Genomic DNA, 27,038 nt, shown 5'->3' with positions numbered 1-27,038 from the left:
TTAAATTACAGAGCAAGGGCAGGCAGGTGGGCGAGGGTGGACAGGGAAGCAACAGACACATTTGTTCTGCTTCCACTCTAGACTGGATGCTAAATATTAGCAGACAAGAGTTATGCCCCACCCCTCAATGCAATACATGTAACAGGAATGCAAATGTGAGGATTTTGCAAATTTAATGACTGCGGTTACAAGTGTTCTCTTGTCACAGGCCTTGTGGACTTGGAGGGGCCGGCAGCTACTCGAGCTATTTGTGCCCCTCCGCCCTGAATTTGTTTCCATGGCTGCCAAGCCCCGGCTGCAGCCAGCACTCTCTCGCTCCTGTGCAGCTATCTCATGCCAAGCTTACTAGGCTTGAGGAGCAACTTCCAACCAGTGATCAATAAGAAATGAGGAGAAGCTTCTTGAATGGAAGTATCTGGCCTGAGGCCCAGCTGGGCAAAGTCTGAATTCAAGTTGGCCTTCTTCATCATGGCAGTATCCAATTCAGCTACTTTCACAGATGGTGTGTCTGAGTGCTCTGGGCCCCCAAAGGTTACTGAATGGCTTATCTGGGGTCTTGAATCCTCAGAGCTGACCCTGAGCACCTACAGTGAACTGGGTACTTGCTTCATAAATATTGCTTTTTACAAAAGTCTGAGAGACAGAGTTCTCATTTAACAGATCAGAACACAGAGGCTTGAAGTAGTTAAGTAGCTTGAGAGCGTGTTCATTCAGTCAGGACTTTGACCCAGGTTGGCCCAGCCCTGGGTCTTCTAATCTTTCCACTTGGCCATATACCTCCCCTGGGCTATCACCTAGGCCAGTTGGTCTCCAACATGGCTATAAACAACAATCACTTGAGAAATGGTTTTAAAATACACATCCTCAGGCCCAACCACAGATATACCGAGTATCCATAGCAGATTTATATCTATACATCCATGTTATCTAATTATCTGTTTATCTAAAACAGGGTTTAATTATCTGTTTATCTAAAACAGGTTTAATTATCTGTTTATCTAAAACAGGATTTCTCAACTTGGGCACAGCTGACATTTGGGGCTGAATAATTCTTTATTGTAGGGGACTGTCCTGTGTATTGTAGGATGGTGAGAAACATCCTTGTTTTCTACCTACCAGATTGCAGTGGCACCTCCCTGCTAGGGCACAACTAAAAATGACTTTAGATATTATCAAATGCCCCTGGGGGGGGAAAATCACTGCCAGTTGAAAACCTTTGTTATAAACAAACGAACAAACAAATGAAAGCAAACAATCTTCCCAGGAAATTTGGAATAGCATATATATATATTAATGTTAATATATATTAATGTTTTTTATTTTTGAGAAAGAGAGAGAGCATGAGCAGAGGAGGGTCAGAGAGAGAAGGTCGGGGTGGGGGGGGACACAGAATCCGAAGCAGGCTCCAGGCTCTGAGTTGTCAGCACAGAGCCCGATGCAGGGCTCAAACTCATGATCTGTGAGATCATGACCTGAACCGAAGTCAGATGCTTAACCGACTGAGCCACCCAGATGCCCTGGAAAAGCACTTTTAAAGTTTGGTGTTTGCAAATCACAGGCCGAGTTTAGGATATTTACCTAAAGAATGTGAGGGGGGAGGGGGAAGCAGATTCTGGAAGATAATAGGTTGAGTATCTTTTCTACTTGCACAATTTACCAGCCTACGTGAACAATGACTAATCCTGGGCTCCAGAGCGGATGTATTGTCATGGATGCTTTCCAAAGCAGGATACAACATAGCATATGTCCAAATACGAAATAAAGACAGACGAGATACCTTAGAAATTATGGAAAATGCTATTTGATTTATGAGTTTAATTTGTTCATGTTTTTCAGAGCACTTTTAGAGAATTAACTTTACTTGTATACTGTCCAGCACCAGACTGGTCCACAGTAAATATTCTGGATTCACTTAACTTTTATTTATTCATTCATTTTTTTCTTTGAAAAACAAAACAAAACAAAACTGAACAGTTGAAAAGGATTTTATTCAGACAACATGCATAAAACCGAGGTCTTCAAGTATTATTACTTGCATTTCATTTCATGATGATAAGAAGAGGGACTTTAGGAATACATCCTCAAAGTGGGTAATGCAAAGCCCCCATGAAAACAACTAATATAATGGAAACTTAACCCTCATTCCTAAGTTCTAGCCACCCAGTGGCCTTCCACCCAGTCACAGTCAACAAACCTTTTGCGGGAAATGCTCTTCCCCCCGGGACTCCTGGGTGGCTTAGTCGGTTGAGTACCCACTCTTGATTTCTACTCACGCTATGATCCCAGGCTCATGGAATCTATGATCCCAGGGTCATGGAATTGAGCCCTGCCTCAGACTCTGCACTGGGGGTGGGAGCCTGCTTGAGATTCTCTCTCTCTCTCTCTCTCTCTCTCTCTCTCTCTCCCTCTCTCTCTGTACCCCCTCTCCCTCACCCTCAAAAATAAAAGAAAAAAAAAGCTCTCTCTCCTCAAGTTCCACCTCCACTCTACACAACCTCCACGGAAACACATACATCTGTATCTCTGATTGGCATAAATCCAGTGAAGTATCAAAGTTTGTTTATTATGTTGAATATGTTTTTATGTGTATACTAAAGCCAAATATCCAGATCAACAGAATTTAGAGCTTCTTCCCAAGTGTTTATCAGATTAGGCATTCTAAACATTTCTATGAGATCACTGTGGGTAGTTTAGTATAATTCCTTGTCTGAATGTATTTCAACAGCACCACAATTGAATGCAATAATATAATATGTCACTTCAGGGTGTTTGAATATAGGAGTATCCTTTTAAAACACTTTTTAAAAGAGCTGGTGTACTTTAATCTTAGAAGTTTGTCTAAATGACTATTGGAAAGGATGCCAGTCAAGTGATTCATTTTACGTATTAATCCGGCTCAGCTGACAAGTAGTTGCTAATACAGCACTTCTAACATTGATTGTAATTCCATAAAAGGATTTTGGCTCATAAAAAATGCTGGCATGGCATCAGGATGTAGGTGTTCCTATCTCATCTATTGGAATATAGTAATGGGCCAAATTTTGCTGGTGACCACAAGCATTCTGAGAAGACAAATGTTACAAAGAGCAAATAAATGTATGGAGATTAAAGACACCTGCCTTTCCCCTGTGTCTCGCTCACTCTTTCGCCCCTCAAAGTAAAAGGTAAATCTTGGAAGATGAACTCTGAATGAGGTGTGGTAGGGGTGTCTTCCCTCTCTCTGCCCCATCTCCTCTGCTTTTAACTCTTATTCTAGGAAAAAAGGTAATTCTTACCCTAACACAAGCATCAGTAATTACTGGGATATGGCAAATATCTTTTCATTCACCATGATGGCTAGTGCTATGAAAAACAAAAATCTGACAGCTTCTTTCTGTCAGCCTAAAATGAAACCATGACCTTGTCCTGGGAAACACCATCTAGTCATATTTTTCTTAACTTCCATGCAGTGATGATCTAATAAGAATCTAAAAGTAATTAACTGGATCTCTTTTAGCCAACCAAAGCCTTATTCAAATACACATTTTTATCAGGATTCTAAGGGAGCCATAAATTGGGGCATTTTGAAAAACTGGGATCTAATCCAGTCCATGATCTGACGAGGGTTCAGTGGTAATAATAAATTGGGACTATTAAGACCGGGAACCATTCCAACATTTTATTTTGCCCACACCACAGGACCTAGCAAATTCTACTGCAAAAGACAGGGATATTCAGTGAGGAGTGAAACCATGCTGAATTAATCATTTGTATGTAATCATGCCAAAACATGGGTGTTTTCAACAGTTTAAATAGTGCCAAAGTTTAAGTTCAGTAAATAATTAATTATAGAGAGTCTCTTGGCAAATTAAAGAAAACAACCCTCTGATTCTTTAACAGAATACGCACTCTTTTTAGGATACAATAATGACACAATCCTATCAATCCTATTTGTCGCTCTATGTATTTCGGAGTGCTATATTTATGCAGGCTACAGCTAAAATATTATTTCAGAATATACGTTCCTTGTCCTTCTTAGAATACAGTAAGCATCCTCACTTTTCAGTATGAACAAATATTGGATAAACTCTAGCCTTATTCTGGTTTTCATTTCAATTTCCAGTAACATAAAAATCTCCCCTAATTAAATAAAATGCTGAGAGGTTGGGAATAGATTTTCACCCACTTGTATTCTGAAACTATAAATGGTTTCTGAATGTTTTTATTTCTCTAAGATGAATTTCGTTTATGTGGGGAACTTGCAGCTGCATAATTAAATCTTGGTTTGCCAAATATCAAAAACACATGTATTGATTTAAACTAAGGGAATAGGCCACAAGCAGCTCAGTTGATAAGGCAAAAGAGAAGCCTCTGGAGCTCTTGGAAGGCTTCCTAAAGGAAAGAAAACTAAGAGCCCTGAATTCAGCCGCTGAAACTGATCAGCTTTCCTAAATCTTAGCTTCACTCTCACTTAGGCATTCCGTTCAGGCCGGTTGTTGAAAACAAGGGCCATATGTTTTCATGCTTCTCAACCCTGAAGCTGGGGGAGCTGCCTCTTTGCCCCTCATCTCCTCATTTATCCCGCTAAGATTCTAATAAGATCTGCAAAAACAATGTTTCATTAACACAGTAAATGAGCTCCCTTGCAAAGGAAACCCTGACATGGTATAAGAGTAAGAGAAGATCTTAGAGCACAAACCCATATGTTGTTAAACTGTGCCCCCCTTCAGGAAGAGATTTCATTTAGTGAAATTTCATTTCAGGGTCAGTAATATGGGACTTTAATTGAAGACAGCCTTTGGGTGTCAATGGAGGCTTTCCCCCCAGTACGATAATCCTAAATAAATGAGGGTGACATATTTTTCCTTAACCGAACTCCACCTGACTTTTGAGAAGGTATTAACAATACAAGTGCAACACGCATGTAGTTAGGTACTTTGTAGGTCCACGAGCCTGGTTCATTTCACACTTTGGAGAAGGTTACAGACATAAGTTAACGGCTTAGAATTAAACATCAAAAATACATTTACTGGTTTGTGAAGACAATCTCTTGCTTTCGGCTCACCATATAATCAGAGTGTTTGGAAAATGTTAATTTAATTTAGCTTGATTAAAAAATTCTAGGGGAAATAATCATTGGATATAATATTGGATTCATCCTTCCAGCAACGGATACCGGTATTTTGAACTTACGTTTTATTATGGCCAATCTCACCGAAGCATGAACAAAATGATGAGTTTATGTAAAACAGGGCTTCACTGCAATGGACTGTTTGACTTGTATCAGGAGAGGACCTGTTCTTAGCTCAGGAAGTCAGATACGAGACTAAGAAAATCCTCACACACAACTTTGAGCAAGAAATTTGGGCTTATCCGCTCAGGTTAAGAATAGTGCAAACACTGCCTTGAACCAATGCTATGGCAAGCTCAAGAAAGGCTGCTCTAGGAAATTCAAAGTAAATGTTTCTATACTTGGATATATTTATGTATTTATTTCTCAGACCCTATGATCTGGGAAAATCCATAGAAATCACCTAAGGGCAAATGCAGCATTAATGATACACAATATGATTTCAGACACTATGTGGCTTAATGTAGATATGTTAACTTATGTAGTTTTGCATCTATATATTTTACCTACTTGAATATATGAATATAAAGAGGATAATGAAGGTACTATATCAATGACTGAAGTTTATAAAACTCTGATATAGTCCAATACTTGCCTGATGCACTAATCTTTTCTCATCGTAATCATCAGCTTATTCGACATTTTCAGTGTCAACAAACTTACTGTCTCATGTGACACTCGAATTGTTAGGATGTTTTCCCTTCTATTAAGCTCAAGACTACCTCTCTTGAAATGATGATTATCCATTAGTAAGCTCAAGAAAATAAATGAATGGATGAATAAGCAGAGAGAAAGAGAGGATAGAATGGATGCTATAAAATACATTTAATTCCTCTTTTATGTGAAAGTTCTTTGATCCTGTGAAATCAACTAAGTCTTATCTCTGCAGGCTATGTATTCCCCAGTCCTTCAACATTTTTCGAAAGATATGATTTAGTTGCTGTTATTCTGTGTGTGAGAGAGGCAATGGGATATTCCAAGTGTGATCTGAGTAGTGTAGAACAAGAATTATTGTTTCTTCCTTCATTTTGCACATGAACTTCCAGTAATGCAGCCTAGGACTGGATTAAGTTTTTGGCAGGCATATCCTCATGTTGACTCATGCTAAACTTGCCCTCAACTAAAACCATCAGGCAATTTCTTTCATATATTTGGTATTAAGTCAAACCTTCCACATGTGTTTGTACAGTTTGTTTTGGGGCCTAAAATCGAGACTTTACACTTACTCCTATTAAGTTTTTTTTTTTATGTTTGATTCAGTCCATTGTTCCAGACGATTGTGTCCTCAATATACATTATCAACCCCTGCAGCTTCTTGGCATTCACCATCTGATCACCAGCATTGATGCCAATGCTCAGCGGGCCAGAGTTAAAAAATAAATTTTGAAGAAAAACTTTGTCTTGCAAGTTTATATTGATGGAAATACTCATTAGCAATCTTTGGGTACAATTCCTCAAATAGCTACTAATCCTTCTAGGGTTATGTCACGCGGTGTACATTTCTCTGTGTTAGCCACAGGAAAACATGAGACAAGGAAATTCTAATGTCCAGGAGACTGCCCTTACTTGTAAAGTCCAGAGGTTAACACAGGGTTTTCAGCCTACACACGATTGACAGTTTGAGTCAGATAACTTATTGTTAGGGAGCAGGGCTGCCTTGAGCATTGTAGAACGTCTGGCTGCATTCCCGGTCTCTACCCAGCACCTGGCTGTAGCAACCCCCTTATCATGCCCCTCCCTCCCTAGAAGCTGTAACAATCAAAAATGTCTCCATATACAGCCAAATGTTTCACTGGGAGTAACAGTGTCCCTCCTTAACTGAGAACCACTGTTCTGGATTCTGCATTCCTCCAATGTAATCTTATAATTGGAGTCCACCTGTTATGGCTTTTTTTTTTAACCTTTTCATAGCTATAATTATGAATAGGCTATTCATATATAGCACCAAAACAATTCCTTATCAGGAATTAAATATGTGGATATGTTGAAATGAGATATGGAAATCGTAAGAAAAATAATGAGGAGAGTGAAGAGGGATAATATAATCCTAAAATTTAGAGTTGACATTAAATTAATCATTGGGTAAAATAGTTACAAGGAAATTGAACAGGAATTATATCATTTAAGAGGTCATCTATAAGGACTTTTGTACCTGTATGCTCATCAAAGTATGATTTGGAAGAGAGAAAAATGGAAACAGACTAAATGTTTGACAATAGAAGATAAATAAGTTATGGTATATTGCTCTCACAGACTATTAGAGAGTCATCAAAATGGCATATTTTCAACACATTAATGACATGGGGAAATGCTCACAATATAATGCTGTGGAAAAAGTGGGATATTATATATGCAGCATAGATATCAAGTTTAAAAGAAAATACATACATAGGAAAAAAGATCACAAAATATTAAGTGGTTGTAGAATTAGGCATGATCATATTAGTTTTCTTAATGCTTTTTTTATGACTCCAAAATTTTCTTCATGAAATTTTTGTAAGTTTTGTGTGTGTGGGTGGTACTGGGGGTAAGCACTCCATATTCTCTTGGGTGAGTGAGCACTGGCGAGTGTTTCTCTTTTGTTGCCAAAAAAATATGCCAGTAAGGTAGAATGCTTCAAAGAGGACCCATAAGAAAAGATGACAATACTTTTAGACTGGCTTATTCAGTCCTCTTGGGGGAAAAAAAAACCCAAACAACCTCTGCACATCCTTTCTCATAGGATAAGGATAGTTTAATGTTCCAACCAAATCCTGTCCCTTCAAGTTAGTGGTTCTCAGACTTTAGAATGCTGAAGAATCACATTGGGCTTACCTATCAAATACAGATGCCTGAGCTCTAACTCCAAAGATTCTGATTCTGTAAATCTGGTATGGGACTCAAACATCTTTAACACGCTCCCCACGTGATTCATTTTCATCAAGTGGTCTACGAACACTTTGAGAAACACAGCTAGAAGAAGTCATATGGTTTGATTTGGATGAATATTTTTAAATTTATGCTCCACTTTGGACAATTTCTTCCTGGTTATACACTAAATAGAGTCGGTATAAACCCTCAGGGGTATGCTGATTAACTGGCTCTTTGAGAAAACAAACCCAACTTATTGCATTTGCCAATTTCTGTGGTGTAAATACTCCCACCATGAACAATTTCAAACTACTAATGGCTTAATGACGAGCTCACAAAATTCCTGAAAGTTTAAAAATTGTCTCTCACAAGCTGATACAAGCTGGCTCCAGCACTGCACAATATATATTTTATTTAAGTGCTTTAAATCCTTCGAAGAAGGGATATGTTAATGAAAAGCTATTGTATCTATGACAGCTAGGATGAAACAAATAAGCAATAGGGCAGCTCGAATCATCTTAAGGTAACAAATTGCAAAGGCATTAGAAAAAAAGACAACTTTGTGAACTTTCATACACTGTTTCTTATTTTATTCTATTTTTTTTTTTCCAATGGCCATGTCACAAAGAGTAATACACTCACTGAGTTCTTTAAGGGTTGTGAATTGGTTTCTTATGGATGATGGAGAGCCAAGAAATGGGACTCAAGGTTTGGGAGCAATGCCAAATGTTCAGCCACCACCACCCCCCTCTGTGGCCCTCAGCTTCTGCGCGGTTGAAATGCCCTCGGTCATTAATTCTACAGCACCCAACCATAAAAGCAACTCCTCCAACTTCTTCCCCTCACACAAGATTGAGACAATGTTGTCTCTAGGAAACCCATATCAGATGTGTTTTATGTGTTCATGTGTGGGAATTGGCCTAAGTGGAGGCTAATAGTAGAGTTCTTTCAATGTTTTGACCAAACATATTTTAAGAAAATTGGACCTGAAGCCTATATAGCCAGCTGAGGTGAATTTACAGCCCTGCTTTTAAGAACAAAACTCCCTCAGGCACCTGCTTCCTAAAGGCAAAACCAGAAAGGAAATGAACTCTTGCTTAAAGACAACCCACCTAATTTTATGGGTTATCAATTTTCTAGCTGGCACACATTTCCCTTGCTACTAAGAGTAAACCCTCCCAACCCTGAGCAAGTATCGAGCTACAAAAAAATGTGAAGTCTGAATTCTAGCAAACAGCTCCGTTTCCTGAAGATGAGGCAAGGATATGGTGTCTCAGTAAGTGAAGTCAGGGGAGCAGCAAAGATCTATGATGTGGACGCACCACATCGATGTCTTTGCCAATATACACATTAAAATCTTAGCCTGCATTACATTTTATGTTACAGGATTACTGAATCTGGGACTATGATGGAGAATTCATCATTCCAGTTTTGGGGGTAGCTCTGTCAGGTGAATAGTCAGCAACAATATAAAGCACTTGATTTCCTTTCACCTGCATGCTGACCCTGGAAGTCAGCTTATCAACCACTTTCACATGAGAAAGGACCAAATAGGGCTTCTTTCCTCGCTATTGATAAAGTTAGCTTTTATCAATGGGAATAGACTACAAGACAGAAGTCAAAGGTTAACAGTAGGTATTCAGCCTGCTCTGTGCTAGAAAGGACGATGTATAAGTATGATTTTCTTAGTACACGTTACTAGAGTATTAAAATAAGTACAAGAACGGACTCTAAAAACTACAAGGACTACTGTTACTAGTAAGCGAGTGACAAGCTGGACAAATCTGACTTCATGCATGATGAAGTCAGAATCAAGTGCTTAAAATGATATGCTAGTGTTGTCATAATCTCCGTCTTTCTCCAAGATCCATTTAGTCGTGCAGGTGAAGAATTTTCAGGAGAAACATGAATATTCAATTACATGTTTCAAAATCAGACATTTACACATCAACGTGGGGTAAGTGTAGAGTTAACCTCAAAGATAAGTGAAGGGCCTCTTGTCCAAATGGAACATTAAGCTCCTCAAACAGGAGAATTCAGTCCTTGCAAACTGTCATTATTTCAGTAAACGAAACCGGCCCTTTAACAGATGGGCAACATACTTTGCAACTTGCTGATAGCCTAATAAAAGACACTGGCTTTTTAAAAATGAAGGACATGCGCTTCTCAAATTACACCACCCAAATGGATTTAGCAGAATAAAATTAAGAAGGCATACAACAGCTTGACAAAAATCAGGAACAGACTATGGAAATCTGATAGTTCTAAACATCAACATCAAAATGACCTTTTTATTAGAAAAAAAAAAACCTCATTGTTTAAACCATAGGAAAAATATACATTGATATAGTCAAAACTTGGGTAGGATATCTTGGAATTGTAAGTACTGATATAATAAAAACATAAAGTTAATTTCTCCTCCAAATATACTAAAAATTCCCCAGAAAGGCAGGTTCCTTTTACATCAGGTACCTTTGCTTTTGTATTCAACTCGATGCTTCTTGAAATAAAATGTCTCCAGTTGACTGATGCAATAATCAAATTAAACACAGGCCATGGACCCAAACAAAATAAGGGGCTCAGCATTTCTGCTCACCTTTCTCGTTCTTCTTTCATTTTTTCCAGCTCCTCTTCCCTCAGGCTGCCATGCTTCCGAGTGCCCTTCTGCTCAGCCTTGCCTCCCTTATCATCTTTCTTCTTTCCAAATCTAGAAACACATGAAGCAGAAGATGTTAACACTAACCATGTTCTTCTGGTGGTAAATTTAAAATATTTATGAGATGAATTCATCAAACTGTAATTCTTTATTCTAAGTAGCACAAGATCATTTTGCATAAAATGGAAGTAAAATAAGATCCTGAAAGCGGAAAAGTAATAGTCACTAAATCCCTCTCCTTTCCTTCTCATCCTTCTTTCCTTCCATCTTTCCACTGAGATATTGATTGTGCAGCATGCATAGAGTCATGCGGTTAAAGACTAAAAATCTCAAACTATGAATTCACTAGAAATTTTAGAACTGAAAGGTTATCATTAATATATAACTCAAAACTGACCGAACTCCTAACCAGGCCTTCAGAGCCCCAGGTGGCCTTGACATTTAAAGTTGAAACTCCTGGGAAGAGATAAAGATGGTGCTTCAAGGGACTTTGCCAAACACCTAGTTTACTGCTGTCATTTTGCAAATGAGCCCTTGGGCCTTGGCCACCCAATAAATTCGGGGAAGGCCCGGGATTAGAACTTGGGCTGTCTCCTTTACTGCACTGTCTCCTTTACGCTACATTCACTCTGTGGATGTAGCCCCAGTCTTCCTAAATCAGCCCAGTGTTAGTGTGCTCTCAGTCCCCTTGATGCCTGGCATATTTGTAGCTAATTTTGGCACAGTGGCAAGTATGATACCTTATTTCTTTTCCTCCAGCTTCATTGAGACATGATTGACGCATAACATTGTGTAAGTTTAATGTGTACAACTGCTGATTTGATATATTTCTAAGCTGCAAAATGATTGCCACCACAGTACTGGCTACCACTTTCATCCCATCACACAGTTACAGTTTCCTTTTTGTTGTGAGAGTATTTAAGATCTACTCTCTTGGTAACATTAGATCGTTAGTATTAGCTGTGATCACCATGCTGTCCATTAGATCCCAAACTTGCTAATCTTATAACGGAAAGTTTCACCTTTTGACCAGTGTCTCCCAAGTTTCCCCTCTCCCCAACCTCTGGTAACTACCACCCTGTTCTGTTTCTCTGAGTTTTCTTTTTTCAGATCCATAGTGTACATGTGTGTGTGTGTGTGTGTGTAGGTGTGTGTATATATATATATACACACACATATACATATACATATATGTGCACATGTATGCATATATACACACACATACACACTGCATCTTCTTAATCCATTCACCTGTTGCTGGACAATTCAGATGTTTCCACATCTTGGCTATTCTAAGTAATGCTGCAATGAACATGGGAGTAGAGATATTTCTGTGGGATCCTGAAGTCAATTCCTTTGGATGCATACCCAGAAGTAGAATTGCTGGATCATAAGGTAGTTCCATTTTTTAAAAGCTTTTATTTAAATTCCAGTTAGTTAACATACAGTGTGGTATTAGTTTCAGATGCACAATATAGTGATTCAACAATTCCATACAACATCCAGTGCTCATCACAGCAAATGCACTCCTTCGTCCCCATCACCTATTTGACCCACCACCTTCATCCACCTCCCCTCTGGTGACCATCAGTTTCTTCTGGTGACCATCAGTTTCTTCTCTATAGTTAAGGTCTGTTTCTTGGTTGGCCTTTCTCTCTTTTTTTTGGTCTTTGTTTGTTTTGTTTCTTAAATTCCACATGAGTGAAATCACATGGTATTTGTTTTTCTCTGACTTATTTCACTTAGCATAATACTCTCTAGCTCCATCCATGTCATTGCAAATGGCAAGATTTCATTCTTTTTTATGGCTGTGTGTGTACACGTGTGTGTGTATGTATGTATATATATATATATACCACATCTTCTTTATTCATTCATTTGTCGACAGTCACTTGGGCTATTTCCATAATTTAGCTATTGTAGATAATACTACTATAAACAGCAGGGTACATGTATCCCTTTGAATTAGTATTTTTGTGTTCTTTGGGTAAACACCTAGTAGTGAAATTGCTGGATTGTAGTGTAGCTCTATTTTTAACTTTCTGAGGAACATCCACACTGTTTTCTACAGTGGCTGCACCAGTTTGCATTCCCGCCGACGGTGCACAAGTGTTCCTTTTTCTCCACATCCTTGCCAATACCTGTTGTTTCTTGTGTTGTTGATTTTAGCCATTCTGACTGGGGTGAGGTGATAGCTCATTGTGGTTTTGGTTTGCATTTCCCTGATGTTGAGCATCTTTTCATGTGTGTGTAGTTCCATTTTTCAATTTTTTAAGGAACCTCCATGCTGATTTCCATATTGGCTGCACCAGTTTGCATTTGGACCAACAATGCACTAGGGTTTCCTGCAATTATGATACTTTAAAAGAGCATTGTGCTTCCTTACCACTTTTACTAAAATAAAACTGCACATTTGAAATAATAATAATAATAAAGCTATGGTTATTACTAGGACACATTCTTAAATAATAGGCATTTTCCCAAGCAGATTTTCTTTAGAAGCAATCTCCTTTGGTTTTGGTAATGACGTACTTGTGAAAAAAAGGAAAATAATTTGATACTCTGCTAATAACCAGGAAAAAAAGTCACTCAAGTATGTATATTCTTCAGTGAAGTAAAAGATTCTTGTTAAACTATAGAAATCCTATTTATTCTTTGTTTCTTATTAAATAGTTGCAAATTTTTCTTATGTGTGTGTAAATGTGTGTATATCTTTAGCTTGCTCACCCCATCTATGTATCTATGTAGCCATCCAACTATCTATGAAACCTGGGGATTCTACACATGTTCAGGCTGACTGCCCCATCCCACTCCCTGTCCCCATCCCCCAACCTCCCAACACACACAGTGAGTCAGAATCTCATCACATGAAGGCCCCACTCATAAACTTGAAACTCCTGTCTTTTTCAGAATTTCATAAAAATGGGTAAACATCTGTTCTCTTAGGATTGTGCTTCAATCCAAATCATAGGTTGTTGGTCAAGTGGCAGCACCGAGTGGAAGACCTCCTTGCTAATCTCTGTATTTCTGTTGTTATCAGAGTTCAAAGCACCCTGTTTTCCCCAGAAGCCTCTTCAAGTCTTGACTCTTCTGTGAAAATGTCAATTTAGGGGTGCCTGGGTGGCTCAGTTGGTTAAGCATCCAACTTTGGCTCAGGTCATGAGCCTCACATTGGGCATTGGAGCCCCACATCGGGCGTTCAAGCCCCACATCGGGCTCTCTGCTGTAAGTGCAGAGCCCGCTTTGGATCTTCTGTCCCCTTCTCTCTGCCTCTACCCTGCTGTTCTCCCTGTCTCTCTCAAAACAAATAAATAAACTTAAAACAATTTTTCAATTTACAGTTTCAATTAGCAAATTCTTGCTCATGAACCTTCTCTCTCTCCACTGCCATTTACCATCTGCCTTTGCTCCTACTGCTATTCTTTTGTTGTATTCAGTCTTGTTTTGGGATTTGGGTCAATCAACTATGAATTTTCACTCCATCAGCCCAAGTCTTTTTTTTCCTGGTCCTCCTTCTTATTCCTAACGTATTTTCTTCTTTCCCACTGAAGAAATGACCTAATATCATTTATAGACTAGGGAAGAGAAGAAGAAATACAGACAAAATAAAAGATCACTAACTTCCAAGTATAAGGGAGATTTGTTGACATATTCAAGATCTCTCTTTAACCTACAAAGCAGGCGCTATATAAATAACGTGCATTTTCATGAGTACATTCTTTAGCTTTTCATGCCCATGAAGAAGAGTCTCAGGGACCAACATTATGACTCTAAATTCCTTTATGTGAGAATACCTTTGTACATCACTTAGAGAAATAATTTTCCCTCAAAATGTCATCAAATATAGTAAAATTGGGCCAAAAAAATCAAAATTGTGGGGAGCGAGGATAGAATAGTGCTCCAGGAAGTTGATGAGAGCAAAAATGTTGCCAAAAACTCAAGATATTAGGCATGCTTTTCTTCTATGTTCCAAATATTTGAAGGTTTGGATTTTCTGAGATGAAAGAAGTCTTGTTTTTGAAGGGCAAAACTAACCTATACCCTAGTCTACCTTGATCTTTATTACCACAACCAGTGAATTGTTTTTTCTTCCTGTTCCTAAAATATTTCACTTGTACTGAAGTTCAAAAACAGCGTACTTTGTTTTCACCATAGTGGACTACGTCTGAGAAAGGTTAGTTGTAAGTAAATTCTGCAAAGCGTTTTCTTCTTAGCAAGAACCATCAATAACAGTCAAATCAACCAATTCCACAAATAATATAAATGTTTTGATTTAAACCTCATGATCATTTATGAAAATTCCCAAGAAGAAGAGCAGAAATAGCTGTGAAATTTATTTCATTAGACAGAGAAAACAGTCATAAATTACCTTATTTTGTAAAGTTTGGGTAGGTTCAAGAACAGAATTATAAAACAGTAATCTTCAAAAGGACTCCCACATTGTTAAGAAGAGGAAATTGAGACCCAGAGAAGTTAATTGCTTTTATTTATTAGCACACTGAATTCTTTTTTCCAATTTTGCAATCAGACAACTTAATTATCAGTGGTAGTGGTGGTGGGTGGGTTGGGAGGGGGGAGGTTGGAAGAAAAGCATCAATTTGGTGAATCGTGTAAGCCTTGTTCTCTCCATGTCAGCCTATTTGGGGGTTACTTTCAAGCCTTTCTTACATTCATGGACATACAGAAAGAGGAGTTGGGGAGGTTCAAATACATTGATTCATTTCACTATTAGTTATTTTTGTGAGAAAAGTCACAAGAGCTCTAAATGGCTAAAATTACTGCTTTGCATTCTAGGGTTTCAAATATCCCCTGCATTCCAGGCCTCCCATTATCTATTACCTAGGAAATTTGAGAGTTGGCCATTTTGGGCTAGGTGCCTTAAGGAAATTGCTTATAGGTCAACTTTGCTTTATATAAAAGATATTTTCCTAAAGAATTCAGTACAAACATATGGTTTGCATCAATAAAATCTTACTTTCTGTGTACCTGGGAAGCCTGTTTAAAGACTCTTATGATGGATCTTTTTGTAAAGTGGAAAAATCACCTTTCAACATACCCTTTATGTAAATTTAGACTTTCATGAATTATAAGTTTGCTTAAAACACCTGTCCCTGTTCATTTCTATAAAGAGGTTATTTGAAACAGCTTTATGGAAAACTGGCTTTCTTTCTGTCTTCTTTTTTTCTTTCATTCATGCATTTGTTTAAGAAATATTTATTAGATATATACTCTCTGTCAGTCATTGTCGTAAGCGCTTAGTATAGGCTGATGTTGAATTGGGATACAAACCCAGACACTATCCCTATGGAATTTACATTCTAACCGAGGAGCTGGACATCAAACAAGTACAAATATGCAATTGTAAGTTGCAAAAACAAAACAAAACAAAACAAAAGCTATGTGCTATGAAGAGTGTTAGGAGAGATAATAATAGGAGACTGGTTGGGGAAGTCTTCATTGGGGAAATGACATTTACACGAAGGCTGTATGGGTGAGAGCTTCCAAACAAGCAAAGATTGGAGATAAGCCTTATGGGTGGAAGACACGGCACACACAAAGGGAGTGAGGTGGGGAAGGTCTGGTGCATTCTAAGTGGTGAAAGAAGGGCAGAATAGCTTAAGCAAGGGGAGCAGAGGGGGATACTAACACAGGATTCAGATGGCAAGCAGGGCAAGGACCACAGAGTGCAGGTGTGAGAGGCTTGGAGTTTAGTCTCAGAGTGGCATCAGGTCATGTCTTGGTAATTCAAGGGACAAAGAGAAACTGGATAAAGAGACTGGTAAATTTAAAGAGTTGGTAGAGGAGTAACCAAGTTGGTAGAGGGGTCACCAAATCACTTTAAGCAGAAGTGATACTATGTGATGCACATTTTCAAACATCATCCTGGTTGCTGAAGTAAAAAGCATCAAGTAAAGCAGTAAAGCCAACTGGTGACTGCTACAACTGCTTCAGGACTGTGGGTAAAAGACAGTGGTGGCCTGGACTGGAGAAAGTGCTGCTGCGAAGACAAGACAATGATGTGAAAGTGGTGGGTCAAGGGAGAAGGACCAAAAATTCACCTTAAAAAAATTTATTTTGAGAAAGAGAGAGAGAGGATCTGGGGAGGGGCAGAGAGAGGGAGGGAGAGAGAGAATCCGAAGCAGCCTCCACACTGTCAGCACAGAGCCTGATGTGTGGCTTGATCTTATGAACCATGAGATCATGATCTGAGCCAAAATCAAGAGTCAGATGCTTAAGTGACTGAGCCACCCAGGCGCCCCCAAAATGTTCACTTTTAAACATGGTTATTTCAGTATGCCTTTGGGTCCTCCAAATGAATGGGCTAGGGACTAAGGCAAAGTTATGAGGAACTGTAATACTTAAAGTCTGGAGAGAGGGGTAGGGAGGCATTGTACACAGGGGACAGAAAAAGAACAGCCAGAGAGATGAAGAAATTCAGGAGAGTATGGCTCAAGAGACCCGAGGGAAGAGCGCTGTAAAGAGGCCATGGTCACCAGATGGAAATACTGTTGAGAAGTCAATTGAGAAGAATACAATTGAGAATACTGAGGTCAGGACTCCAGACTTCACTGGATTTGGCACTCAGAAGCCATTCATCGTGTTGCTATGGTTCAGTGCAGTGGTATGAGCAGAAGTCAGGTGACAGTGATCGCAAGAGTGAATGGTAGGTAAGTATAAAAGTGTGTATCTTTGTGTACAACCGCTTCAAGAAGTTTGGCTGGTAGGGTGATCGCTGGAGGTGGGGTGGAATGTTGAAAAAGGAGGTTTTCAATGTGGCTGATACTGGAGGACTTTTGTCTGGTGATAGGAAGAAATGTCAGAGTGTGAGAGGCTGGAGCTGGAAGAGAGAAGAGAAGAAAGCTATTTTCTTTTGCAGTGTGGTAAAAAACTCATAACGTAAAGTTTACCATTTTAATCATTATGAAATATACAGTTCGGTAGCACTAAGTACAGTCACAATGTTGTGCAACCATCAACCCCCACCCGTTTCCAGAATATTTTCATCATCCCAAAGTGAAATTCTGTACCTGCTACATAGTAACTCCCCATTTCTCCTTCCCCCAGCCCCTGGAAACCACTATTCTACCTTCTATCTCTATAAATTTGACTATTCTAGGTACTTCATATAAGTGGAATCATACAATATTTGTCCTTTGGTGTGTGGGTTATTTCAATTAGCATAACGTCTTCAAGGTTCATCGATGCTATAGCATGTGTCAGAATTTCCTTCTTTTTTAAGGCTGAATAACATTCCATTGTATGGACATACCATAGTTGCTTACCTAGTCATCTGTTGATGGAGATTTGGGCTGTGCTCATCATTTGGCTGTTGTGAATAATGCTATGAACACTCATATAGGAGAACAAAGCTCTTGATAAGAGAAAAGGACAGAGATATACAGAACCTCCAGAGAGACTGGCCTTATGGAGATAGGAGGAGATTCAAGAAAAGCAGCAGCCAGAAAGGAGACTAGTTCATTTATAGAGTCGATGAATGGACAGTGGAGGAGTTCCAGGTAATTAATTTATCAGTCAACATGATACAACACGTATAAGAGAAATGGTTTCTATTCATAAAATGAGACATCTTGGTATAAATTGAGAAATCAAAGGAAATAGACTATATAAGGTAGAAAAGAATCTCAGAAAGTGTTTATAGGAAAATACCAAAAGCAGACCTTTCTTATGTTGCTATTTTACCTATATAGGGAGGCCCTAAAAGGCCATATGGGGAAGTAGAATTTAATAATGGTTCATCCATTCATTCAATCAATCATTTACTGAGCTGCCATGACACATCATATGGACTATTCACATGGAATGTAACCATTAACACCATCAGTTGTTAGGTAAGTCCTTAACCCAATGAACTGAATATGCTCTCAGCCTCTTGTTGTTTTCTATATGATAAAGATTTCACTATAATTCTTAGTTATCTCCTAATGTCTCAGCAAATATTTTCTTCCACTTCTATTTCTTTCCATGAGTTTTCTAGATAATGACGTTCAAGTCCTTCCCAGATTCCCACGCACCCTGATAAATGGTCCAAATTTACAACACGGATAGCTCTATTTCTGCCTTTGTTCATGCCTAGTCTCTCATTTAATTCACTTCTTAATTCTGCTAAGTACTATCTATCTACAATTTCCCTCCCAGATCCCACTGGACAGTTTACACAGCTATTAGTATCCACTCTTCTTCCATTTAGTGCACACACTGTATAAAGCAATCCTGAGCAATGGCTTATGAGGACTAAAAAGTTTGGTAAGGAAAGTGTTCAAACACTCTAATTTCAAATTTGTGGTGAGCTATGAATCCAAGGAGAGCTGAATATTTGAAACAGAATGTATTTCTTCTTTCTGCAATCGGGGAGTATCTTTGGGTGTCAATGACACCCATTTGGAAGAGGCTACATGATCCAGTCATTACTAATATTACACTTTGAATGTCTACGGAATGATGTCAGGTGTGGAAATGCATCAACTTCGCAGTCAGAATATGTTCTGGACTTTGATAGTGGTTCATTCTCCCTGTACCTAGCTGACTTATAAACTATGATATTGTCTTATCATTTTGTAAATTATACACTTTGAAATAGTTCGAGCAAAATATGGGGGCAGAGAAGTTCACAAACCTTTGACTGTATTTCCATAGTTTATTTTTAAATTCGCCCATAAAAGGTTTCTGTTGTCTGATGCATTCTAAGTCAGGTTCTGAATTAGCATATGCATATGCTAATGAAATTTATTTCCACGTATTGTAATCTCATGTGTGCACTTTGGCTATTGCTTCTCTCTAAAATGTGTATCACAAAGGTCTTTACTTGTTTACCTGAGATGGCTCCCATTGTACTTTAGAGTTAATGAATCTGATACAAATTCAATGGAAATTGACCAATTAGAGTCCCCCCCCCCCTTTTTTAGATACCTAAGGCCACTGCCTATTTTTATGTTAATATTATTGATAGAATAATGAACAAATGTGTTTGTTGCTAATCTTGATAAAGAAAGAAAAATATTCTACTTTTATTTTTAGCTTTCCACAGTATATATGGTTATCATGCTGGTGCCTGTGACTTTTCGGGACTGGGGTGGAATGCTACAAGCTCAGTATGCTTTTATAACAGAAGGGTTGTGATTTAAACTCTCTGAGCCCACTCCATGGCATGCAAGAGGAGATAGGGATTTGCTTTATAGATATGTTCACAAGGGGAAACTGAGTGAGTTGATGGTTTAGTAACCGAAGAAAAACTCCATATTAAAAATCTTTCTTATTAACTGGGTCAAGCAGTTGAGTCTCTTTAAAAAGAAGATTTCTAATTAAAATGTTAATTTCTGGTATATCGGTTAGACGTGTATTTTGGGTATGTTTATATGTTTCCAAGATGAAGATGAACTATATGAAAACAACACACATGTTTAATCCCACTAGTATCTTTACTACTTCCTTTGAGGCCAACATTCCCACCTTACCCTTAAACAGCTACTTGCCTCTGGCTTGTTGTTGCTTATTCCCAGGATGGGATTCCTAACTTGGTGGTCATGGCGACTCTTCATTCCAAAGCAGGGAAGCTTTGGAGCTCAAATGTGTTGATATTTGTTTTTAGGATTGAAAGGCAGGGAGGTCCTATAACATTCTAAGATTTCTGCCTAAGTGGATAAAACATCTGCTGGGTAGAGTCTTAAGCAGCTCTCTGAATTCAGCTGCTGGGAATCCTTGAGCGAATTTGCTTTCCCAGACTGAGGAGCTAGGAAATGCAGTAGATTTGGAAATACTAAATATATTGCAAGTAATTCTAGTGGGCCCGGAAAGCAAAACAAAGCAAAATGCACATCATCAATAATCCATCTTCTGAAAAACAAACAAACAAACAAACAAACAAACAAACAAACAAAGTAAAAAGGGCATGTGGAAGACTGACTTGAAAGAATCCGTTAAGGGATTTGTAACCTACTGAACAGTTACTTTTGCTGAGGGTTTGTGTAGCCAATGAAAATTCCACTCTAACATTATTAAAGTAGCACTCTGTTAGGAGAAAGAGGGAAAAAAATATGAAAAAGGGGCCAGAGATTAAAATTAAATGAAAATAAGCGTGAATGAGTGAGCAAGAAAGATAAAGATACTAATAAGGTATGATTTTCAGATCCACACAGGGACTATAAAAAGCTTATTAACTGTCACGACCACACTGGGTTTTAAGTTATTCTATCCTGCTTTCCAGAAGAAGAAATACTTTTCAGGAGCACAGTGAACTTTGATTAATTGCTTTCATACGCTCTCACTGGCTTTAAGACATTGTAGGCAAGGGTCTTAGTGATTCAGACTAAATGCTTATGATTTCTGGGAAATATATTTAACAAGAGCATTAAAGAAATAGATCTTTTTGCATTTTTATGTTTCCTTAATAGTTAGAAAGGCTTTTCTTTTTATTAAATGTTTACTTATTTCAAAGCAGCAGAATATGTGGCTCCTTTCTTTTTATTTTTATTACTTTTAAGTAGATCTCTGAGCATCTCTGAAGGCAGCTTGAGTGCAAAGACAACTGATGGCCTGTCCATAAAACTCTAATGCTGACTCAAACAGACCACATGGCTGGAACCTAGAATTCTCATCTGTGTACTCACAGCATCCCCTTCTTCCCTTCTCTCTACCTCCTTTGTCCCGGGAACCCAGACACTAGGAAAGGAGTATTCTGAGACCAAATCATACACCACATATAAGCTTTTTCTCTACCAGCTGTGGGAGGTTCCTCAATGCCCATGGCCTTCCCATGCTCAACCTGCCAGGGCTCACTCCATAATGACCACAGATTCATCCTGCAGAAGGAAATGTCCCCCCACAGGAAACAGTTCTGCGGTTCATTCACTGGCAAGTGGGGTCATTTCAGCAAACTTCCTGGTAAGGGAAAAACTGACTCATAATGAAAGTTAATCCAGGGAGGGCCAATTAAAAGTTCTATGGAAACTGGAGGCCTCATCTATAGTCTCTAAAAGTGTCAGCTATAACTTATATTCCAATAACACAAATTAACTTATGTGTACTGTGTATAAAGTCCATTATCAAAAGAACAGATGATGGTGACTAACTCATTATGTGTAAAGAACAAAAGGGCAATGTTAAGAAATGGTTGATATATAATATATATGTATATATATCATATATGTACAGTGACTATGCAAAGGGCCATCTTCAAGGGAATCCTGGATATTACTACTCCATCTTCATAAGTTATGAGAAACAGGGCATAGTTTCTCTGGAACTTGTCTGCACTAAAGAAGAATAAAATGATTGAGCTCCAGACCCAGTCTAATGGGAATAAAACTTATCTTTATAACTCCGATTAAACAAAAAAAATTATCACTTCTTTGATGCCCAAATTAGCATCTTTTCTCCAGCATACTGAATTAATTAGTTGAGTGACAAAAGAATTAGTCCATGTAGGATCAAAGCTGAAATCATATTTATCTGAAATTTAAAATTAAGAACACACAGTTCTATCCCACTGTAGCTCATGTACTGTTCTTTTATGTTCTATATATTCTAAACCTTCTGCATGTCACATAAAGTGTAACTAGGGCTTTATTCTTTTTTTTTTTTTTTTTTCATTTCATGTTCTTCTTCTTCTTTTTAACATATAAAATCTTCCCTGAGGAGACAATGAGAATATCACACAATTTTTTTCCTGGGGGTGGGCAAATTTCCATTGTGCCATAAAAATCTTAAATTATGTGGCTTTTTTTTTGTCAAGCATTTATTAGGCAGATACAAAAGAAGCAAAATAATTAATGCACGATAGAGCTGGTAAGAGAGCCTTAAACAATAGAAAAGAGTTATTATATTGATTCATAATAAATGATACTAAGTTTGAAACTGTTCTTACAAGGTAGAAGCTTTCTTAACTTTGGACTTCTTTTTTTCCCTTCTTTTTCTGCAGTAGAAAAAGTGAGGTTGAATAAGCGAGCATTGTTGGGGGTTAATTTCTGGGATGTCTCAATTCACTAGAACTCATATTTGATGTTTTGTTTTGTTTTGTTTTGTGTGGGTAACATTTTTACCACACGAAACCAACTTGGATTAGCATATCTATCTTGAGCCAAGATGTGACGGAGATTGGACTCAGGCAGAGAGTACAGAGACGAGGAGGGCTTGTACTTCTGTTAGCGCCTGTACTTGGGGTAGGGCACTGTTTGAACCACTGCTTCCATGTGAGCTCCTCCAGGGCTAGGGCAGGTAGGGTCTTTACATGGTTTTCTCGTTTATGCATACATGCATTCATTCAACAAATGCTTACTGGACACCTACTTTGTAGACCTAGTAGATGCTAAGGATCCAAGCAAATTAGTCAAAGGTGGTCTCCACTCTCATTCTTAGCGCCTGATGCATAGAAAAAAATCCAGCAAGCATTGCTGACCTGAATTAAAGGTGAAGTAGGGATTTCAGGGAGGTATCACTTATCTCTTTTCTTCATGGCCTCTGTCCTCATAGTGCCTCATAACAAACATGTCATCCTCCCACACAGCTCCCAGGCTGGAATCTAATTTCCCTATGAACACAGAAATCACCAAACTGACTTAATTTAGGTGTGGCAGCTCTAAGCTGGTCACAGCCCTGGATGTCTACTACCACAGCAAGATCAAACAGGGGACAGCTATTACATGGCAAAGGTAACACACATCTGGTGATCCCAGTGCCATGGTGGCACTGGGTCATCTTCGGGTTCTACCTCGTGATGACCAGTCTTTCGTGTTGTACAAATACCCTGTTTCAAAACACCAGGCTAAATTCTAGAATGAGATTCAAACCCAAAGCCCTCATTAAAGATGATTAATCTGCAAGATGTCATCTATAAAAAACGTCATGTCTATCTCATACCGAGACCTTTAATTTCAGCGTTTCAGAAATTATGGCCTCTTTAGTCTTAGGTTTTGAATAAAGATAGGTGTGAGGTAGTTGCTTGGTCCTCCAGAGTTCTGACACCATTCATCTTTGTCATTGGTTTGTCCTCTCCTTAACAGAATTCCAAATGACAATATCTCCATCTATGCTCTTTCATGAAAGAGTTCTTTTGGAAAAAGAGGTAATTTTAAAAAATCTGAGCCCTAACTTAGTTTGTAAGGTGAGGGATCAGATTTCAATATTTTTATGTCAGATTTAAAGTTAACTAATATGCCTTCTTATTCAATAAGTCCCTGAAGAGTAGGCCATAAAACTGAATTGATTCTTAACTATGAATAGGCTGTGAGGGAAGAAATGTATCTATTCTGAATGTCTCAAGTGAAATTCTACATCATACTTTGGCTCTTCCAGGGCCAAAAAGTCACAAGTCTGTGAAGTTTTTCAAACCTGTGCTACCTGTACGGGTCCCCAATTCATTTTTTAAACATCTAAAAACTCCCTTTCCGTAGCTTTTCTTAAGTCTAAAATCTCGGAACCCGTACATAAGATCGGGTGGCCAAACACAAAATGAGGTGTAATTTATTGTTTCAGATAGAGTTGCTGCTTATCCATTGAACAGCACAGAGAACATCCTACATACCCTCCAGGTCCCAGAATACTTTATTCTGAAGGAGCTCGGCCAAAGTGACAGTCACTCAAGGGCCATCAAGCAATCAACAATGTTTCCTTTGTCCAGAAGGGGCTGGGCAAAAGACAGTAATCTTTTTCATAGGACTAGATTTCCCATAGGATTGTAACCTACTTTTATAAAATGGATCTAATCTCATTCTCCAGCAACATAACATCCCTAAAGAAAATATATCCAGGATTAAACAACAACATCAACAATAACTTGATTTCTGACAAGGTTTTCTAATCACTTGCAATTCATAAAGACCCATGACTGGTAACACACAATCATAAAAGTATGCTTTCACCTGGAAATGTATATAGTAGCTTAGCACAGTGATGATTTACAATTTGACCAAAGAAACCAGAAATTGATTTATAGTCTGTCCAAAGCATCAGCTTCTTATTTGCTTGTCCACTAGACTGTGAAACTACAATTCTGCTATGTAAGTATATTTTCTTGTTCCTCCCTTCCCTATACCAATGGCTAATTTTTCCTTTCTTCAATACCACAGATGAATAATTCCTTCAGATTCCTAGTCCTCTTCTACGGTTCAAAATGGCTGTACTTGTTCTCATGGAATGATAAAAGAAACAAACGCTAGGAAATTTGTGTGTAGGTAATTAAATGCACAATCACATAAAGTGCATAATTAAATAAATCAGAGGTGTGAGCCTCTGAATGGAACATTCCAGATGGAGTTTTTTGGTGAGTAGATCTTTAAAAAAAAATGTAGATGATTCAACCAAATAAATTAGCCAGAGGGTGTTTCCTTATCTCTGGGGCTACTTTTAATTATCAGATCAATTTCAAATCACACTGTATGAAAGGAATAATACTGGAAACTTTACTTTTGCCCAGCTACCTGTTTATTCAGATGACAGAGGTGTCTTGTAATCTGCCACAATGCCCTGGCAGCCTGTTTCTGAATGGCTCTGGATGGCGGGCGCAGGGTACACACGCAGCATCACTTGGATGACATTGGCTTGGCAATGATCACCTTGTGCATCTGCAACCTATATTTGGCTTTGGATTTAACGCTTCTGGTCTCCCCAGGTTTGGTATTTCTAAACTTTGCCACCTCATATTGAAGCAACTTCCGATAACTAATCCTTTTTACAAACATTATAGTCACATGTGATTCTGTAGAAACCCACAGTATTTGTGTTTTTCATTTTGGAAGGTTATTTGGAAGGCTTGGAAACTCAAGCCAATATATTATTTCAAGTGTGACTAAGCTGTTGTCATTCATTTTACACCAACCCTAACCCTCTCTAGGACCCAATCTACTGAGGTCTGGAGACTCACTAATCCAGTCAATCCAGTGATGGCAGAATCACTTTGGATAAAAGAACAATAAATCCAACCATTACCTCAATCCTATAAAAGTAATATTTGAGTGCATTAGTAAGAAAGAGAAGAAAGAACTAGAAAAATTGTACAGTTTGGCAAAGAAAGCCTGAGCTTAACTTGTTTCATCTAAATTTAGCAAGTAAGAAACAGGTAGCTCTAAAAGGGCCACACTAATGGACCTAAAATCAGAAGATTAATAAAAAGTAATCCCAAAGCAATTCATTAATATGTTACGTCTAAAATAATAATTTTTTGATAAGGTGGCAACATTTTCCAGGTGATTCATAAGTGCTTTGGAATATAAAATGTCATTAAGAACTGATCATATAATGGGCGCCTGGGTGGCTGAGTCAGTTAAGAGTCTGACTCTTGATTTCAGTTCAGGTCATGATCTCATGGTTTGTGAGTTCGAGCCCCACATTGGGCTCTGTACTGACAGTGAGGAGCCTGCTTGGGATTTTCTCTCTCCCTCTCTGCCCTTTCCCGACTCTCGGTCTCTCTCTCTCATTCAAAATAAATAAATAGGGGTGCCTGGGTGGCTCAGTTGGTTAAGCGTCTGACTTCAGCTCAGGTCATGATCTCGCGGTCCATGGGTTAGAGCCCCGTGTCGGGCTCTGTGCTGACAGCTCAGAGCCTGGAGCCTGTTTCAGATTCTGTGTCTCCCTCTTTCTCTGACCCTCCCCTGTTCATGCTCTCTCTCTGTCTCAAAAATAAATAAATGTTAAAAAAAAATTAATGAAAAACAAAATAAATAAATAAAACTTAAAAAAAAGAACTGATAATACAATATTTAATATTATGGTTTATTTATTTGTTGGATTCACATTGAATTTCTATGTGAAATGTGTATATTATATATTGATTTAATGCAATCAGCAATATATTTAAAAAATAAATTTGCTCATCCTAAAGCCAAGACTACACTGTATGTTAACTAACTTGAGAAAACATAAAAAAATAAATAAATTTTCTTAGTACTTTTGAAATATTATTTATTTAATTATCTGTGAAAATTATTCGTTTGCATTTTTAGTTAAAAAGAGATTTGTATGCAAAGTGGTTCTTATGGGTTCAAAATTGTACAGTTATAGAAAGTCCCTTAAGACTGGAAAAGTCTTTGAGATCATATTATCTAGTCCCACTCAAAGTTTAGAAAGTCCAGAGACCTAAGGCCACATGGACAGTTGGGACTAAACAGGGGTTTGAACACTTCAGCTCAGTACAAGTTCTTTCCATCCTGCTATGTTCTCCAATTGTTTGTACATATGTTATGAATTATTTACCCCAAATTCTGAATCTTCATAAAGGAACCCTACTCAATAAAAGTTTAGTGTTTTTGTGAGTACCAATTGCCCAGAAATGCAATTAGCTGTAATGACAAAGTTCAATTTAGTGACTACTTGGCCAAATATAACATGCTAACTAATGTGAGGACTTGACAACTTTCCCATTATCTTAAGCTCCCTTGTTCACTGACATTATCACCCTGTCCACAGACAGAC

At 38.2% G+C, this 27,038-nt stretch overlaps 1 protein-coding gene across 1 annotated transcript in view; it reads right to left on the bottom strand.

Annotated features, from left to right (window-relative positions):
• The window catches only part of PARD3B (par-3 family cell polarity regulator beta), a 1,003,697-nt gene that overhangs the window by 189,444 nt on the left and 787,215 nt on the right, over positions 1-27,038 (bottom strand). The window contains exon 19 of the mRNA XM_042995147.1: positions 10,557-10,667. Within this exon, the coding sequence (XP_042851081.1) occupies positions 10,557-10,667 (111 nt within the window). The remainder of the gene's footprint in view (positions 1-10,556; positions 10,668-27,038) is intronic.

Source organism: Panthera tigris, chromosome C1 (assembly GCF_018350195.1).
Source record: "Panthera tigris isolate Pti1 chromosome C1, P.tigris_Pti1_mat1.1, whole genome shotgun sequence".
Classification (NCBI taxonomy): domain Eukaryota; kingdom Metazoa; phylum Chordata; class Mammalia; order Carnivora; family Felidae; genus Panthera; species Panthera tigris.
Note: the sequence above shows the minus strand (reverse complement) of the source record. Positions and strands in the feature narration are given on the sequence as shown.